General features: G+C 33.7%; 1 protein-coding gene across 2 annotated transcripts in view; it reads left to right on the top strand.

Moving 5' to 3' along the window:
- PHIP (PHIP subunit of CUL4-Ring ligase complex) overlaps nucleotides 1-18,943 on the top strand; it is a 141,369-nt gene that overhangs the window by 106,551 nt on the left and 15,875 nt on the right. For both annotated transcript variants that reach the window (XM_084889481.1, XM_084889482.1), the window contains exons 28-35: nucleotides 2,189-2,300; nucleotides 2,809-2,870; nucleotides 5,985-6,140; nucleotides 7,761-7,881; nucleotides 10,614-10,739; nucleotides 13,974-14,043; nucleotides 14,670-14,720; nucleotides 14,962-15,111. In XM_084889481.1, coding sequence (XP_084745607.1) covers nucleotides 2,189-2,300; nucleotides 2,809-2,870; nucleotides 5,985-6,140; nucleotides 7,761-7,881; nucleotides 10,614-10,739; nucleotides 13,974-14,043; nucleotides 14,670-14,720; nucleotides 14,962-15,111 — 848 coding nt within the window. The remainder of the gene's footprint in view (nucleotides 1-2,188; nucleotides 2,301-2,808; nucleotides 2,871-5,984; nucleotides 6,141-7,760; nucleotides 7,882-10,613; nucleotides 10,740-13,973; nucleotides 14,044-14,669; nucleotides 14,721-14,961; nucleotides 15,112-18,943) is intronic.

Below are 18,943 nucleotides of genomic sequence, written 5' to 3'. Positions count from 1 at the left end.
ATGAGATAAGTAAAGTGTGGTATATTATAAGCTTCTAAAACCAGGTGAAACCGTTAATACCAATTGCTACCGACAACATATAATCAATTTGAACCACGCTTTGATCGTAAAATGACCAGAATGTGCCAGAAGACACGGCCAAGTAATTTTGTTTCATGACACATTGTCATACATTTCAAAATCAGTTAAAGACACATTTAAAGATCTTGCCTGGGAAGTATTAACCCACTGTTACATCCACAAGACCTTGCTCCTTCAGATTACCACTTGTTCCAATGGATGGCACATACACTTTCTGAGCAGCACTTCCAAACATATAAAGAAGTGGAAAATTGGGTCTCTGAATGATTTGCCTCTAAACAAGAAAAGTTTATTGGGGCAGTATCCACAATATATCTGAAAGATGGAGAAATGTATAGCTAGCGATGGATATTACTTTGAATAAATCACTTTTGATGTTTCTCTTGAAATTACCGTGATTTCTTTGATTACCAAATCCGCCATTATTAACCAGTACAACTTAAGTTAGTTAATTACAGCTAAATATGAAATATTTTGCAAATCATTATTCACTCCTAAACGTTTATCTTTATAACTCTAGAATACTTAAGAATATAATATAAAAAGTTCAGGCTTTTGAGTGGGACATAGCATAGATTCATATATGAAACTTATCATTATATTGCTGTAAGGTGGTGGTGTCAGAATGTTGGTTATTACCCTTGGTCAAGTGGCTCGTTTGGAACATTGTTCCATACACACACCCAAAAAACACACACACTAAAAAAAAAAAAAAAAAACCACCAAAAAGATTGTGGGCTCGATTCCCTGTCAGGGCACATAGCTAAGTTGTGGGCTTGATCTTAGTCAGGGTGTGTATGGGAGGCAATCAGCCAATGTTTCTCTCTCTCTCTCTCCCTCTCTCTCTCTCTCTCTCTCTCTCTCTCTCTCTCTCTCTCTCTCTCTTCTCTCTCTCTCTCTCTTCTCTCTCTCTCTCTCTTTCTCTCTCTCTCTCTCTCTCTCTCTCTCTCTCTCTCTCTCTCATAATAAAATAAAAAATATTTCCTTGGTGAGGCTAAAAGAAAAAGAATACTGCTTATTAAATTATATAGTAGCTTCTCACTAAGCTTAATTATCACTTATATGCATCTGAGGAACAATTAAGAGACTAAAATCTAATAGTAGCTCATATTTCTATTTAGATACTGGCTGTTAGAATGCTTGAATCTAAACTTGGATCTCAGTGTATATCCTCTCAGAGGTTATGTATAACTTAACATGTACTCGTGGCCCCAGCTTTTTTTTTTTAAATCAATTTCTTTTACCTTTTTAAATTTTTAAATTCATCTTTTTACCTTACTGGTAAAAAATGAGAACAAACACATACTAATTAATGTGTTCAAAGTCACATGGGTAAGTTATTTGAACTCAACCTATGCTTTTCAGGAGAAAAGTCACTAAGTACCAAAGTACTATTAAAGCCAGGAAAGGGGAAAATGTGGCAATAAAGGAAGAGAGTGGTTTGTAGTTTTCATGTGAAACAGAGGAAAGTTGAGGAGATAATTTATTAGGTCAGTTTCCCTAATATGCATTTGGGTAAGGAAGGAAAGATACTCAAAAGAGTGAGTCAGTTTTACAAAGATTAGTTGTTGTTTTTCATTTGTTTTTTATAGGAAAGGGGAAGTGTATGCATGAGTGTTATGGCGAGGGGAAATTGAGATAAAGGAAGGTAGTTTGGATTTCTGTTTTTGGTTTTGTTATTTTGAGGCTGGACTCTTGAATGTTGGCTATAGAAAATAAGAAATTAAAAGGTAGAGTATAAATATTTGTTGAGCAGAAATTATAAAACTACATTTATTTGAATGAAAAATTTTGATATAGTTTTGATGAATTAAAAATGCTACATTGTTAAAAATGCTTAGGCAAGAGTGAATTTCTTCTTACTTAATAAAGTGTAAGATATGGTACTGGAAACTGGTAAGTGAGACTTTAGGTGTGCTTATTAAATAACTTTTCCCCCAGTATTGCTGATTTATTTACTTATTTTGAAGTTTCTATATTGCTTTTTATATAACTTCTGAAATCATACAGGCAGTTTTAAGTATGTCAAGGGTATACTTTACGATAAAGGAGCAACAATAGCAGTTTTACATTTCATAGTAATGAGATGGCTTTTATTCTTATCCAGGTGACCGTTTCAGATCAGTCATAGATGATGCCTGGTGGTTTGGAACAATTGAAAGCCAGGAACCTCTTCAACATGAGTACCCTGATAGTTTGTTTCAGTGCTATAATGTTTGGTAAGGAAGTATTTATTGTATTTTAGTGCAGCCTGAGTTGCTTTGAATGTTTTCCCCATCTATCTACAATATATAAAAGCCTAATATGCTAAGTGTCTGACTTGCTGTTGCATAGGGTTGTATGCAACAGCAAGTTGCATACAACCAGTTGCTATGGCATGCACTTACCACCAGGGGCAGATGCTTCAACCAGTAGGTTAGCTTGCTCCTGGGGTCCGGTCGATTCAGAAGAGGTTAGATGGGCCAGACACACCCTGGTGCCCTCCCACGGCCCCTCTGCAACCTGCCAATCTCCTGGGGTCCCTCCCCAGCCTCTAAATATTTCTTCTAATTAATTTCCTTTCAATGTGCATGAATCCATGCACCAGGCCTCTAGTCTATCCATAAAGTGATAGAGATACTTCTTTTAAATGCTGAAGCAATTATTTTTATGACTCAATTTTATTTTAAAAATTGCATAACAGTATTTAGGTTTCTTTTACTAACAGTATTTATCTTTTCCTTTAAGCTGGGATAATGGCGATACAGAAAAGATGAGTCCTTGGGATATGGAACTTATACCTAATAATGGTAAGTGTATGTTAGGCTTTTCAAATGTGTATTATGGAATTAATTTCTTAAATAAAATACCTGATTTGTTGACTTGCTGTTGCATAGGGTTGTATTGATCTGGACTTTAAAGGCATAGTAGTGTACTGATAGACATAATCTTTACCCACTGGAATTTATGATCTAACAGGGAAGATTGAAGTTAGTTAATTACAGCTAAATATGAAATGTTTTGCAAATTATTATTCACTCCTGAAAGGTTATCTCTATTACTCCAGAATACTTAAGAATACAATATAATATAAAAAGTTTAGGCTTTTGAATGGGACATAGCATAGATTCATATCCTGGCTCTACCATCTTCTTTCAATTACATCTTGGCAAATTCCTTAAAGTCTCAAAACCAGATTCTTAGGATTCAGCCTTTGAAATTATGTAAACTAACCAGAGGCCCATTGCAGGAAGATTCCAGCAAGAACAGGGCTTCCTCTGGCCTATTCCTGCAAGAATATGGCTTCCTGCGACCAGAGTGAAGCAGAGAAGGGAGCTGTTTTTCGTTCCCATCTCTGCTGCCTCGTTCCCTCCCTTTTTCGTTGCTTTGCTACCTTCTGTGGCAATTGGCTGTCTTCAGTCTTTGCTCCAAGCCTCCATATGCAAAGTAACTGTCATCTTTGTTGGGTTAGTTTGCCTGCTCGTTCCTGATTGGCTGGTGGGCATAGTGGAGGGACAGTCAAATTGCATCTCTTTTATTAATGTAGACACCTTCCTTATGGGGCTTCTGTGGGGATTAAAAGGCACCATATGTCTAAGATACTTATTATAGAACCTAACACATGTAAAGGCTCATTGACTAGGTGATTACAATTAATAATAATATAATAACTGTCACCTTATGTATGGCCTATCACACAGAGCCTTGGAATTTTGGAGTTAGCCTTAGGCAGTGAGTATGACATCTTTCTGAAACAGAAAAGGCCAGTGTGGCTAAATACTTGAGATTGTATTTTTATTGTACCTCATTACCTATCTTTGTTTCAATTTAAGAATAAAGTACACATTATATTGTATATGCATAAAATGTTTAAAAGGATATATATTTCAGATTATTAATAAAGATTATTTATAAAGGGCAAGAATATGAGGACTTCCAAAAATTAGGTTTTACATTATTCTATATTCAATTTTTTTTAAATATTACTTTTACTACCAGATAAGAGGAAAGATTTTTTTTTAAACAGGAAAAAAATATGACATGAAATAGTAAAAATAATCATTTATGAATATTCACTAGTTATTGTATTCTAAGAAGTCAGAAAAAAGATAACTTAGAGAAAGTAAACCCAATTTGATAAACCTTAGAATTGAGAAAATCACGCTAATATTGTCCAAGACTATTTTTTTATAGAAATTATCACTTTAAAAATTTAATACCAGAAGTGAATTTTCTTCTCACTGCTAGGCTACATCTGTTTAAAATATCTTAATCAACTTTAACCATGTAACATGGCTTATATTCTGTTTTTATTGTTCTCCTTCATGAAAGTTTGAAGTCATATTGCACTATTATGAATATGAAAGAAATGACGCTGCTAATTAGTGTTGTAATGCCTCGGGTATTTATTGAAATAAATTGGTGGCATTAAGTATTATTTGTTTTCTGCCTAAATATATCTGTACTAGGGGCCCAGTGCACAAAATTTGTGTGCTGGGAGCAGGAGGGTCCCTCAGCCCAGCCTGCCCTCTTTTAGTCCAGGAGTCCTCAGGAGATGTCCTATTGATGGCTTAGGCCCACTCCCAGGGGGAGCAGGCTTAAGCCGCAGTCTAACCTCCCTCTGCGGGAGGTGACCAGGGTTGATCAGGGGAAGGTTCCACCCCCATCACCCCACTGCTGCTGCCACTACCAGCTGCTGCAGCCACAAGATGGTTTTATCTACACAGACTCTAGTTCCTTCACCAAGAAAAAATGTCTGTGTCCCCTTGAGCCAGCTCAAGGGCCAGACCTCCCGTCTGTGTCCCCACTCACCAGCTCCTGCCTGCACATGTCTCCCAAGGCAGCATGATGTTAGCTCTGGCCAGGCCTGTGCACACCTCCACCGGGTACAGAAGTCCCCGCCCATCAACTCCTGTGTTGGCGCAGCCTGTTGACCAGTTGTGACTGGGACACCATTAGGACCAATTAACATATTACCTCTTTATATATCTAGATGGGGAGGGGTGGGTTTTTTGTTTTTTTTTAATCTATTTGGATACATGTACATATGCACCTAGAGTTTTAACTGCATTTTGTGAGGAGGAAAAATTTGTATACAAATTTTTCTTATTTAAGTCTAGTTCAAAGAAAAAATTATTTGTGTGTTTTATAGACTTAGGTCATCACAAAAACCTAATAGTTCTCTTAAAGATTCAGTTAAAGATTCTACCAAAGATTTGTTCATTCATTTAAGAAACGATCATGTAAGAGCAAGAAGAATTAGCCATCAGTATTCATAATTTTCTCTGTTCCTACATTTTTTAAATTGTAAGCTTTATTTAAAGTATTCCAGAAAATACCACTTAAATTCAGTTTTGCCTTGTGTATGTTTTATTAAAATAAATACGGAGATTATATTATCTATCAAATAATAGATAACTTTTAAATTAGCCTCATTTTATACAAATACTTTCTGCTTTACCTGTAAATGATAGAGCAAATTGTGAGATAAAAATTTGGAGAAGTACTTACAACATTTTAAAAATTATTTACGCACTAGCTGGTTTGGCTCAATGGATGAGCATTGACCTGCGGACTGAAGGGTCCCGGGTTCAATTCTAGTCAAGGGCATATGCCCAGGTTGTGGGCTCGATCCCCAGTAGGGTGTGTGCAGGAAGCAGTCGATCAGTGATTCTTTCTCATAATTGATATTTCTCCCTCTCCCTTCTTCTCTGAAATCAATAAAAATATACTTTAAAAACTTATTTAAATTTTATTGACTCTTGGGACATACTTTAATGATAATAAAGAATATACTTATCAGATTGTTATAAAAATTTACTTTAGTTTTATGACAATACCAATTCTATTTTTAAAGATAACCTAAATATTACAAGATTACCACATATTTTCACTAAATTTGTATTTCTTTTTGTGTATTTTAGCTGTATTTCCTGAAGAACTAGGTACCAGTGTTCCTTTAACTGATATAGAATGCAGATCATTGATCTATAAACCTCTTGATGGAGAATGGGGTTCCAATCCCAGGGATGAAGAATGTGAAAGGATTGTTGCAGGAATAAACCAATTGATGACACTAGGTAAATAATAATAGTAGCACATCAATGTAGAAAAGCCAGCAGAAAGCAAACAGAATAATCTTTTATAATATTAAGTGAGTGTTTTTCAGACACTTGCAAGTGGAAGTTTAAAAAATGAGATCTTACACAGGACTCAGATATCTAAAAACAGTTATAAATGGAATTGCTCTAGCTAAATTTAGAGTGAGGACCCCCAGAAATGCCAAGGGTATTTCTGAAAAATTTGGTTCCTCCAGAACCCAATTTGAAAACCCTTGACATATTCAGGCTGACATGATGTAAATTGGGAGAGAATGGCTGAAAGCTGAATTGTAATTATACTTATATAGTTATACTAGTTTTTCCCTTAACTTTACAATGCATATACATAAGAGAATATTTGTAAGGGGATGGGAGAAGGTCATATTAATTGCTTTGCCTCATTAAAATAAAAATAATGACCACAAGCTATCTGGAGTTACCCTAAACTAGTAGACACATGGGATAATATTTTCATCTGAAGTATTTTATAAAATGGCAACACTTCATAAAAATTGTCTCAAAATTACTTAAAATTACCATCTTAAGTAATGTTACCCTGTTTCCCCCAAAATAAGCAGTGTCTTATATATTAATTTTTGCTCCTAAAGATGTGCTAGGTCTTATTTTCAGGGGATGTCTTATTTTTCCATGAAGAAGAATACAGTACACATTTATTGTTAACTGAAAATAAAGGAAATTTATTACCTGTATGCGGTACGGTAGTACGGTAGTTGTCAACACAAACCAGACAAACTGAATCCTACAGTATCAAGAATTTACTCATTTATTCAATGACAATCATGTCATCATCTTCTGGAACATCATCATAACAATCCAATTCCTGAATTTCCTGGTGAATTTCTTGTGACTCCATTTCTTTCAGAATCAGTGGACCAAATCTCTCATGTTTAGCCTAGGGGGGCCTTATTTTCGGGGGGATGCCTTATATTTCACTCAGAAGGAAACCTGTAAGTAGGGCTTATTTTCGGGGAAACGCGGTAGTAGTATTTTAGGATCTGATGTCATACTATATGTGCATGAGCAAAAAATGGAGCTGCCAATTAGTGTTGTATGCCCAGATTTTATCAGTTTACCGTGTGCCATTGAGTCAGTGACTTTGAGCCAAAGACTTCTGGATCTGTTTCCGCTTCTCTGCTTGCCTGATATTTTTCACAGAACTATGTTTAAAGATTAGTTAAGGTGATATGTTTTGAGAAAATAAAAGGTTATAACATTTGAATGCAATGTATTACTATATATTATAGTGTTGCTGGTAGAATGTTAAGAACATAGATTCATGAATGGCCACGTTTTAATTAGAGAAATGTGTGTGTCCTTAGTAATTACATGTATATTATTTGTCATCTTTTCTAAGCAGCCCATGAATTACAAATATCTGTAGAATTTTGCAGTGTAATTGTCTACATAATAAAAAATGAAACTCAGGGTTGCTAAATTATGTTTTTTCTATGAAAAGATAGTAGCAGTCTAATGTTATGTGGATCAGACCTTAAGTCTTAATTCATGCAGAATTGTCCATGAAGTATTTTAAGCAATACAAATATAAATTTATAAACTTATTTGTCATATTTATTTTAGATATTGCTTCTGCATTTGTGGCTCCTGTGGATCTGCAAGCCTATCCCATGTATTGCACTGTAGTGGCATATCCAACAGATTTAAGTACAATTAAACAAAGACTGGAAAACAGGTTTTACAGGTTAGAACTGTTTGCTGTAGCTATTATCTAAGGAAAGCTAAATGATTCTTTTCTCAATGGACTGGTCTTCTATAGCAGTGTTTCCCAAACTTTTGACATATGTGTACCCCTTCTATAATTTTCGTAACGCTGAGTACCCCTCGTATTCATGAGAATGTAGAATTAGGGGCAGCTAAGGACGGTGCAGTGCATATCCCCACCAAACTCCGGTGCAACGTGTACCCCACCAAACTCTTCCCGTAACCCTGGGGGTTCATGTACCACACTTTGGGAAACACTGTTCTATAGCACTTTTTCTCTAACATTAATGTATGTAAAAATCACCTGGGATTTTGTTAAAATTCAGAGTCTGATTTCATAGGTTTAGAGTAGGACCTGAGATTCTACATTTCTGAGAAGTTCCCAGCAATGTTGCTGCTGGTGGTCTTATAAACACTAAGCATACGATTCCTAGGTACAGTTTTCCCTAGTTGCTAATAGAGTTTCTGTTCACTGTCTTTATGTTGTATTTTATAAAGCAAGCCGAAGTTTTTTATTTTCCCCTAGACATTGTATTGAAATATTTGTTCGTTAATTGACTTTTTATAGAATAATATAAAAATTTGTCTTTTTTCCTTATTTTGCTTCTCTTCGGCTTATAATACTTATTCTGAATTTTCTTTTTTCAGTTATATGTTAACTTGAAATATAGAGGTGTTTTTTTAAAGACATAATTTGAATTAATTTGCATCATCACCTTCCTGAAATAATTTCAATAAATATTGAGTTCTAATCTCGGACAGGCTTTGTAGGTTTATTACCTAAAGTATCTTGTCAAAAAGTGAGTTTAAGTCTATAGTTTTGTTTTTTAAAAAATATATTTTATTGATTTTTCACAGAGAGGAAGGGAGAGGGATAGATAGCTAGAAACTTCGATGAGAGAGAATCATCGACCAGCTGCCTCCTGCACACCCCATACCGGGGATGTGCCCGCAACCAATGTACATGTCCTTGCCCGGAATCGAACCTGGGACCTTTCAGTCTGCAGACCGATGCTTTACTGCTGAGCCAAACTGGTTTCGGCTTTTCTTTTTATTACTTAAAATATAACTCTAATTTGGTACTACTTTGTTTACCTGGCAAACAAAGAATATAAAAATATAGAAATTCTTAACTATAGCCTTCTTTCTGAAAATGCCATTTGTTATTCCTTTCTGACAAAAGTAGATTTTTCTCAATAAAACATAACTGGCATTTGGGGCTGTCCTCTATCCTTTAAGTGCCAATAGCAGCCCCTATTATAAAACTAAAAATGTCTCCAGACTTTGCCAATGGCCCATGGGGGTGGTAGGGAAGCAGAGAGGCAGAATCACTCCTCATTAAGAACCACTGGAATAAAGAAAATTAAGACATTAGATTTCAGATTCTGAAGATTTTTCTGATCTTGTTAGGTGTTTCTTTGGTTGCGTCACTGATATTTATCAAAAGCATAGGAAATGATAATGTGCCTCCCAGTTATCTTACCATTGTAGCACATTTCACAAGTTTAAGAAAATAAATGGAGAAGAAATTCTTAACTATAGCCTTCTTTTTCCTAGTCTCCCTAAATTGCTAAGTCTTAGGACTATACCTAGTACTTCAGAGATGGAACAAGATATGGAGGGTAACAGGAAAGAATTGTTCTTATACAATGGTTTTTCGACTTTAGTTAGAATGTAAATATACTTTCTCATAGAAATACTGCTCATTATAAAAATTGCTAAGGTATACATATCAAGTACATTACAGATTAAATAGAATTTTTTGCATTAACCTGGCTTAGTAATAATCAAGTTTGAACACATCTTTTGGGATACAGTCCTTACATATATTTGAAACTACCTGTTTTTCTGATATGGTTATAGACCCAAATTAAACTATTGTCAATTTGCTCTGCTGGTATTAATCTAATACCTTATTTTATGCACATTTTTCTATAAGATTTTCTGAAGATACCTGTGATTTTATTATTAGAATTAGCCTTGTGAATGGTATTTTAAATCCACGAAGCATTATTGTATCCACAATTACAAATTTTTAAAATTCCATACAATTATATTTTTGTTCACACTTCAGTAAGATTATCTTAGTATTTCCACATATTGTATAATATTCTAGAAGTCATCTTTGGTTTTTCTTTAAGAAGTAAAATAATAAAACACCAAAATTTATTTTAATATTGTTAATTCAGTGTTAAAAGTAATTTTCATATACTTAATTTTCTTGGTAAGCTAACATGATTACTGTGTTTTTATATTTTTATATTACATAAGCAGGCTATCAGTTAGCTTTTCATTTTTACATGTCATTTAATTACCAGTAATATAATTAGATGAAAATTGTTTTCATTTCACATAAATGTCAGATATGCTTATTATAAAAAATGATACTATATATGACAGGAATAAGCTAAAAATAAAAATTCCTGTTCTCTTTTGCTACTCTCCCTATAGACAGTCTTTCTCCCTAAAAGAAGGAACATTGTGGATTAGATATAGTGTATCTAATCAGAAATATTCTATGCAAATACATAATGTTACTACACTTTTTTCCCTTACACAAGAAAGTGACAATATTTTGAAAATAACGTTTTAAGGTGTGTGTTTTGTACCTGATTTAAGAGTGCAATTTGAAAAGTTTCAATGTCTTGGTTTAAACTTTGTGGCTATATTTCTAAATATAATGAGGTTAATCTTTCTGTATTTTGTTTAAAGGCGGGTTTCTTCCCTAATGTGGGAAGTTCGATATATAGAACATAACACTCGAACATTTAATGAACCTGGAAGCCCTATTGTAAAATCTGCTAAGTTTGTGACTGATCTTCTTCTACATTTTATAAAGTGAGTTATTTTTCCACACATAATTATAATTACTGTAATAATAATAATATTGTCAAATGTCAAATACAATCTTTCTTATATGAATACTATCAATGCTGTGCTATACACATGGTTCCACTCAAAGCAGAGAGCAAATAATGTCTGTGTCTAAGGTAACATTTAAACATTTAGTTCATTAACTAGTATTTATGAAATCATAAAAATTGTGTTATGTACATAAACAAACATGTATCCTTTTCTAAATCTAGCTGTTGGACAATAATAATAACTATTTATTGAACATATAATGTTTAACCTAAAATAATTCTTGTAGACAAATTAATCTTAAATGTGGGAGAGATCATTATCTTGGAATTTATAGTTAAGGAAACTGAGTCTCTTAGAGGTTACCTTCACAGTCAATAATGTCTGCCATTTGATTTGAGAACCTTTAATCTTAATATTATAGTACCCTCTCAAGTTTATAAACAAGTATTTAAAGAGTCTAGCAGGAAACTAAATTTAACTTTCCAGATGATTCTTCTTTAAAGCCCACTTTACTTCCTCATTCATTGATCTTTTACCAAGAATGGTAACAAACAATCACTTTTAAGACAGCGTCACTTTTATTTACATGTCTTAGGGATTTATGTAACCATAGAATGAATTGCGCCTTCTGAATTGAAGCCAGAGGATATTTTGTATAAGATACTTCTTTGAGTTTGTATTATGGTTATTTATATTGGATAATATTTCTTGTTAAGAGGGGACAATGTATTTTCTAATTTAAATAATCAGCTGCTATCAGCTTTTATTTTTACATGAAGGGATCATCAAGGCTTTTTTTTTAAACATCTCAAGCTATTCTGTTTACCCATCATAATCAGAGGCTCCCTTTTCCTGGTATTAGTTTGCTAAGGAATGTAGGTAATTTCAATATAAGAAAACAGTAGAGAAAATTTGTAAGATAAACTTTATGCCCTTCCTCTACCTTATTCCCTAAAGAAATACATTGCCTTTCAAGTGGTTTAGGGGTTATTGTTGCAATGCCTTGCTTTTCAATAAAATTGGTAATCAAGAATTAGCTATCCTCAGAGAACTGTTTATTTAACTTGTTTACATTAGCTTATAATAATTTAACTAAAGTCTTTAGTCTGTAATTTTATAAGTGTTATGTGGATATTTACTTACATCTATTTTTCTAGAGAGAGAAAACAGTAGAATTCAGATAGAGTAAATTTATATTTTAGTGAAATTTAAGTAAAACAATTATTTTTGTATTTGGAGTAATCTATACAATTGTATTTTTTTTCTTCAAATAGTTATTGTGAAGTGCCTTGTATGAACAGACTAATATAACATTTTATTTATTTGTTTAGTTTTGTTAATCCTCACTCAAGAATAGGTTTTCCATTGATTTTTAGAAAGAATGGAAGAGAGGTAGGGAGGGATAGAGAAACTGGTGCCAGGATTGAACCTGCAACCTAGATACGTGTCCCTGACCGGGAATCAAATCCAAGACCCTTCATTGTGCGGGTGGACCCTTGATTGTTGCTAACCACTTAGCAACACCAGCCAGGGCGATGAATACATTTAAAGCATTCATATTGTATATATCTAAAAATAAATCTCTGGCAATTTTTTATATATATATATATATATATATATATATATATATATATATATATTTTGTTAAAGCCATTTTTAACTGAAAGTTTTCAAAATGTTATTTCAAAATTTTGATTATATTTTTTAATTGAGTTATTTGCCCTGATTTCAAACAATGGATATATAAAAATTATGTAATAGATTTTTTGAGATAGAAGAGTATATTTAACCTCAATATAATTTATAGACAGGTAAATCTTTAACTATGATAAGTTTAGTTATTTAAATTGGGTGAATAGAGAGTACATGAGCAGAAAGAAGTAAGGGATACCGTGTTGTAAACTCATGTGTGGGTCAGATCATGGAGGGCCTTGACTGCTGATCTAAAGAACTAGACTTTTAAAATACAGGCACTGGGAGCAAAGATCTATGAAAATATTTTTTAAAATATATTTTATTGATTTTTTACAGAGAGGAAGGGAGAGGGATAGAGAGTTAGAAATATCGATGATAGAGAAACATCGGTCAGCTGTACATGCCCTTGACCAGAATCGCACCCGAGACCCTTGAGTCCACAGGCCAATGCTCTATCCACTGAGCCAAACCGGTTAGGGCTATGAAAATATTTTAAATTTAAAATTATATGCCTTATTATTTATAATTAATTATATGCCTTAAATATTATAATTTTAAAATTTTTAATTATTGATTTTAGGGAGAGAGAAAAACACATTAATTTGTTATTCCACTTATTTATGCATTCCTTGGTTGATTCTTGTATGTGCCCTGAGAGGGCTCTAAACCCACAACCTTGGCATAATGGGACAGTGCTCTAACCAACTTATGTCCATAGCAACTCTGAAAATACTTACTTCAGTATCTAATATTAATTTATAGGGAATAGACATAAAGCATAAATAGCAGATTGGCTGCTATAGCTAACCAAGTAAGGTGATGAGGGATTAGTTTATGGAAGTGAGAAAGGCAGATGCCAAGAGATTTTGAAAGTTATACTCACAAAACTTGTCCCATGATTGGATTGATGAGGCACAGGGTGGAATAATGAAATGCTGTGCAGTACTTTGAAAATGTGGAATATGGTTTTAAAAAATACAGAAAAACGAGGAAGAGTGTCTGGGAGTGACATTTAGGTTCAGACGTGAAATTTTAATGATGGTAGGAATCTCAGAAGAGTCAGACCAAATTATAAGGAATTTGGAATTCATTTACACAAATACAATACAGAAATATAAGGTTATCATGGCAAAAGTTACAGTGTCAAGAAAAGATCACTAAGGACAAATAAAATCTTAGGAAATAAGTATGTGTAAGAATGAAAAAATTAAGAAATTAGTAGGTATTACCTTTTTCTTGTAGACTGAGTAACAAAAGAAGGTATCCCAGGCACAGCAATGATATGAGCAAAACTTGAAGATGAGAATTGGGTTGGGTTTGGTGTAAAGAAATAGGCCAGAATGGAGGCTCCACATAGATTGGAGGAGCAGGGTCGCATGTGTGCGTTGGCGTCAACCTATGAAATAAGCCTTCAGTTTTAAATTTTATCTTAAAATTGGTTTTTGTAACAAGTTTAAAGGAAAAATATCTCATGACTCTAATCTTGTATACTAATGTTTCCTTGTTATTTAGGGATCAGACTTGCTATAACATAATTCCACTCTACAATTCAATGAAGAAGAAAGTTTTGTCTGACTCTGAGGTATTTAATATTTCATTTTAATTATTACACTAGTCTTATTTTGTATAAAAAAAGAAACACATAGTAGTTTTTAAATAAATGCCATTATGGAAATTACTTTTGTTTAATGCTATAATTAATTTAATGGTTCAGAATTTTTTTGTGTTTTGTTACAAAGAATTTTTTTTAAAAGATAGGAGACTTTAATGAGTCAGTAAGTGCTTTAGCATATCCATTATAGATTTACTAAAGTGTAAAGGAAATAAATAACTATAGATTGTGGTTGACACTTGAACAACATGGGGGTTAAGGGCGCTCATTCCCCGAGCAGTCAAAAATCTGTATAACTTTTACCTCACCCAAAGTTTAGCTACTATTAACCTACTGTTGACCAGAAGCCTTACTGATAACATAAATAGTTTATTAACATCCATTTTGTATGTTATATTTATTACATACTGAATTATTATAATAAACCAGAAAAGACAAAAATTATAAAAGAAGAAAAAATACAGTTGTGTATTATACTGTATGTATTCAATAAAAATATTTGTGTATAAGTAGACAGTTTAAACACATATTCAAGGGTTCACTGTAATAATGAAACCTAGAACATTTAATCAATTAGATAAATTCTTTTTTCAAAGGAAGAAGAGAAAGATGCTGATGTGCCAGGAACTTCTACTCGAAAAAGGAAGGTAATATATTTTTTGTTTTAACAGAAGAATTTTATGGAAATTAAAATTTACAGCATTTTTTTTACTGTTAGTATTTCAAGTAAATTTCCATCAGAAAATGCATGATTATTAGAGCTAGGCAAATTATATTTTCTATTATTTGTATTACTGGATATTACCTAATTATGTAAGACTGCACTAAAAACACAAGATTTGTTTTTATGTCATTTTATTAATAATTTTTTTAACACTTTTATTTTAGGACTATCAGCCTAGAAGAAGATTACGAAATAGAGCTCAGTCTTATGATATTCAAGCATGGAAGAAACAATGTCAAGAATTGTTAAATCTCATATTTCAGTGCGAAGATTCTGAGCCTTTCCGCCAGCCAGTAGATCTCCTTGAATATCCAGTAAGTATTTTTGAAAATATTTTCTTTACCTCTCTGTTCTGCTGTATGTCTTGTTCATGAAAATTTTGCTATTTAAATTATTTTTTATGATTATAGTGTATTTCTTTATTATTTCATACATGTTCTCATTATCCATTTGGTAATAAAGAGTATCTAAGTTGGATAGTGTGGTAAAATAGAAAGAACTCCAAACTAATACTCCAAAGAATTGGGTTATGGTCCCACATCTGACTTTTACTAATTGTGCAATTTTCTCACCTAATTTTCTTTTTAATGTCTATACACACACACACACATTAATTTATTATGGCTGTTGTTATACCTACTTAACAACTTCCTTATAGGGTTATAGAGATGGTTACATTAAAATAGTTTTAAACTGAAGCGTTGTATACAACTGTAAGTTGGCATTATTATATATGTTTAGGTTAGGTCAACTCACGGTTAAAAGTTTGAGTAAACATAACTTATTTAATTTTGCAGTAGTCTTAACAATCTAAATTAGCTTAAAATATGCCTTAATTTCTTTATTTTGGTTATTAAGGTTTATACAGTTCAGATAATATTTGTGGTTTGAAATTAAAATTAAAATGTAGTATTTTTTATAAGAGACCATGAACCTTATGTGTTATTATCTGACATACGTGCTTAAGTGTATGTTCTAACTTACAGTGATGAAAATAGAATTTTCATAATAAATATCATAAATGCCTTTTCTCATTTAAAAACAAGAAATATGGAATCTTAAGTATAAAAGATAAATCTTTAATTCCAGCAATGTGATAAACTGGGCTAGTTCAAAGCCCTGCCCTCCAAAACACTCTTTAGAAGAATAGAGCTAATGCTCAATGCTCTGGTTTTCAGTTCTTTTTGTTTTGGTACCTCTGGATTTCCCTTTCTTTCTTGCAAACCCAACTTTGTTTATATAAGTTATAATTTACCCACTGTTTGCAGGGGTTTGTATTCTGGACTTTCCCCCCCCAAAAAAGTGATAGATTTTAGAAGCACAAGTATAAACACTGAGCACAGAGACTGGTGAAGCCCTATGAGCCGTGGTGAGGAAGGAAATTGAGACTCCACTGGAACTATTGAAAGTCTTTACTCTCAATGAAAATAATAGAATAATTATTCTTTCTACAAAGAAGAATGTCTCTTTGGTGTCAGAGAAATATCCCTAAGCTTGCACTATGCATGGATTTGTAGTCCAGATTTACACACCCTGTGGTGTAAATATTCATCAAGGGAAAAGAAACCAATGCCTACTAAAGCTGAACTAATGATAAAAAGAAATTGTAAACTATATAAGGGTGTCATTAGTTATTATATGACAACAGAAACAATAAATAGAAATAATAGATTATTCTGAAATATGTTTATACTATATCAGATCGAAAACACTGTACATTGTAAGATGACTGGTATTTTATGTACCACCCAAAGAAGAAAAATTGCCAATTAAACTTGGATTTGTCATTTTGGTTAAGAGATAAACGGAGGGATAAGAAGCATAAGGAAATAAAGACTAAAGGCAAAAAGAAAAATGTTAAAGCAATTATACAGAAAATACAGAAGAGACCTAAAACTAGTCCAATCAATTCATTTTACTGAGGTTGAACTGAGGCTTAGATTAAGAAGCTTTCCAAAATATGTAGCAATTTATTGACACAGTGAGAAGAGGAGGCCATTTCTCGTGTACCTAGTGCACACTAGAGATATATGTTTTGTTGTTAGATAATAGGTAATACATAGGAATGCGGTCTATCAAGTAGTAGTCAACCAGCTAAAAGTATCAGCAGACAAAAAATACAGAAAGGCCCTTGCTGATTTGGCTCAGTGGATAGAGTGTCAGCCTGCGGACTCAGGGGTCCCAAGTTCAATTCCTGTCAAGGCCATGTACCTTGGTTGCAGGCACATCCCCAGTAGGTGTGCAGGAAGCAGCTGATCAATGTTTCTCTCTCATTGATATTTCTAACTCTCAATCCCTTTTTCTTTCTCTCTGTGAAGAATAGATAAAAGTACTAGAAAGAAGAAAAAATTTTAATTTGATCTATCTCCTGTTGAATTCCTTGATGGAGGTGTGAAAACTTATAGCTCTTTACGATTTCTTAATACTGTCACAGAGAAGAAGAGGAAACTTGGATAACCTGCTTTTTATACTTAAGATTTAACTATAATGAACTATCAGCCTTACCAGTAGAATATTTAAGACAATAATGCTCTTCATACTAACCTTTTGTTTGAAAATATTATTTTACTATCCAAATCAAGATTTTAAAAATTAGCCCTTTGCACTCCGCTGTCCCCTCTCAGGGGACATCGGAATTCTAGCATATCACTCGGATGTCCCCTCTCAGGGGACATTGCAGTTTATTAGTGATTACGGGGAATTGAGTTATTTCAATGCAACTTTTTGAGACATGCATGTTTCCTTGAAGTTTTATCTTGAAATGGCACAAGAAATTAAATCAAAATATCGTAAAATTACTAAGATATATACAAGAAATGTCAGCGGGTTTTGTGTCAGACGAGAACGTGAGATGCGTGCTCACGATGGTCCGAGCACTTCGCGACGCCACTTGAGAAGAGCTATAAGGGAAGTTTGTAGAAGAAAGGTCGGTTTTCGAACATAGCTCGCACTGTATAGTGAGATATATAATTACAAATAAACAAGTCTACATCTGGAGGAAAAGATTTTCAAAGCTGAGCTCATTTTGGTTTGAAGCTTTGAGCAGTGCACATAGATTTAACAAGTGAGAAAATCGGAAAAGTGATTCTTTTCTTAGTGAATAAATTGTTTGGTGAAAGCTATTTTGGTAAATATCATCTTGTCAGTTAGTAATAACAATTAGAAACATCATACTGTACAAAATTATAAACAATAAAATATTGGTTTTTTTGCAAATATACATTCCTCGATGTCACCCAATTCATATAAGTCCAATATCATTATAATACATTACTTGGTTCCAAAATTATACTAAATAATACGAGGGTCTGTAAATGCACGTTTCCACCGCAAAGTAGCGTCGAGTAGCTGGTAGCCAATGTCCAGAATGGTTCGGAGTGCAAAGGGCTAAACTTTTTTATGGAAAGTAGCATACTAAATCTCCATTTACTTATTCAACAGAATTATATTGAGTGGCTACCATATGAACTAAGGAAAATGGAATGCTCTACATAAATTTGACATTTAACCAAAATTTTATAAAACATGAAAAATTTTCTATTATCATTTTTCTAAAATTTGGAGTTTGTAAATCCAATCCAATCTAATAAAAGAGAAGCATGCAAATTGACCACACCTTGGCTATACCCACAAGCCACACCCACCAGCCAAATAAGGATTGAGTATGCAAATTAATCCAACAAAGATGGCGGTGGCTAGGGAGCTGGAGTGAGCAGGAGGCTTGGGTTGTCCCCGGCGATGGAAGAAGCCAAGTTGCCAGCCCATCCTGGCCTGCCCTGGCCTCTGCTCAAGGCAACAAAATTTCAATTATAGAATATAAATAAATCCCAGATATCTGCTTCCTGCCAGCCCAGGCCTATGCTTGAGTTGTTGGGATGTGTAGTTGGACTGCAAACCACCACAGGCCCCTCACCCAGGCCACCCCATGCCCCAAGGGAACCCCTACCCTTATTCGGGACACCCTTCGGGGCAAACCAGCTGGCCCCCACCCATGCACCAGGTCTCTATCCAATCTAATAAAAGAGTAATATGCCAAAGATGGCTGCCATAAGATGGCCAGCAGGGAAGCGCAGTTGGGAGGGACCAGGCCTGCAAGGAAGGGCAGTTGGTGATCCAACCTGCAGGAGAGGGTAGTTAGGGGTGACC

This window comes from Pipistrellus hanaki (assembly GCF_964339955.1).
Source record: "Pipistrellus hanaki genome assembly, chromosome: 7".
In the NCBI taxonomy this organism is placed as follows: domain Eukaryota; kingdom Metazoa; phylum Chordata; class Mammalia; order Chiroptera; family Vespertilionidae; genus Pipistrellus; species Pipistrellus hanaki.
The sequence above is the reverse complement of the archived record's forward strand: the minus strand, read 5'-3'. Positions and strand labels throughout refer to the sequence as shown.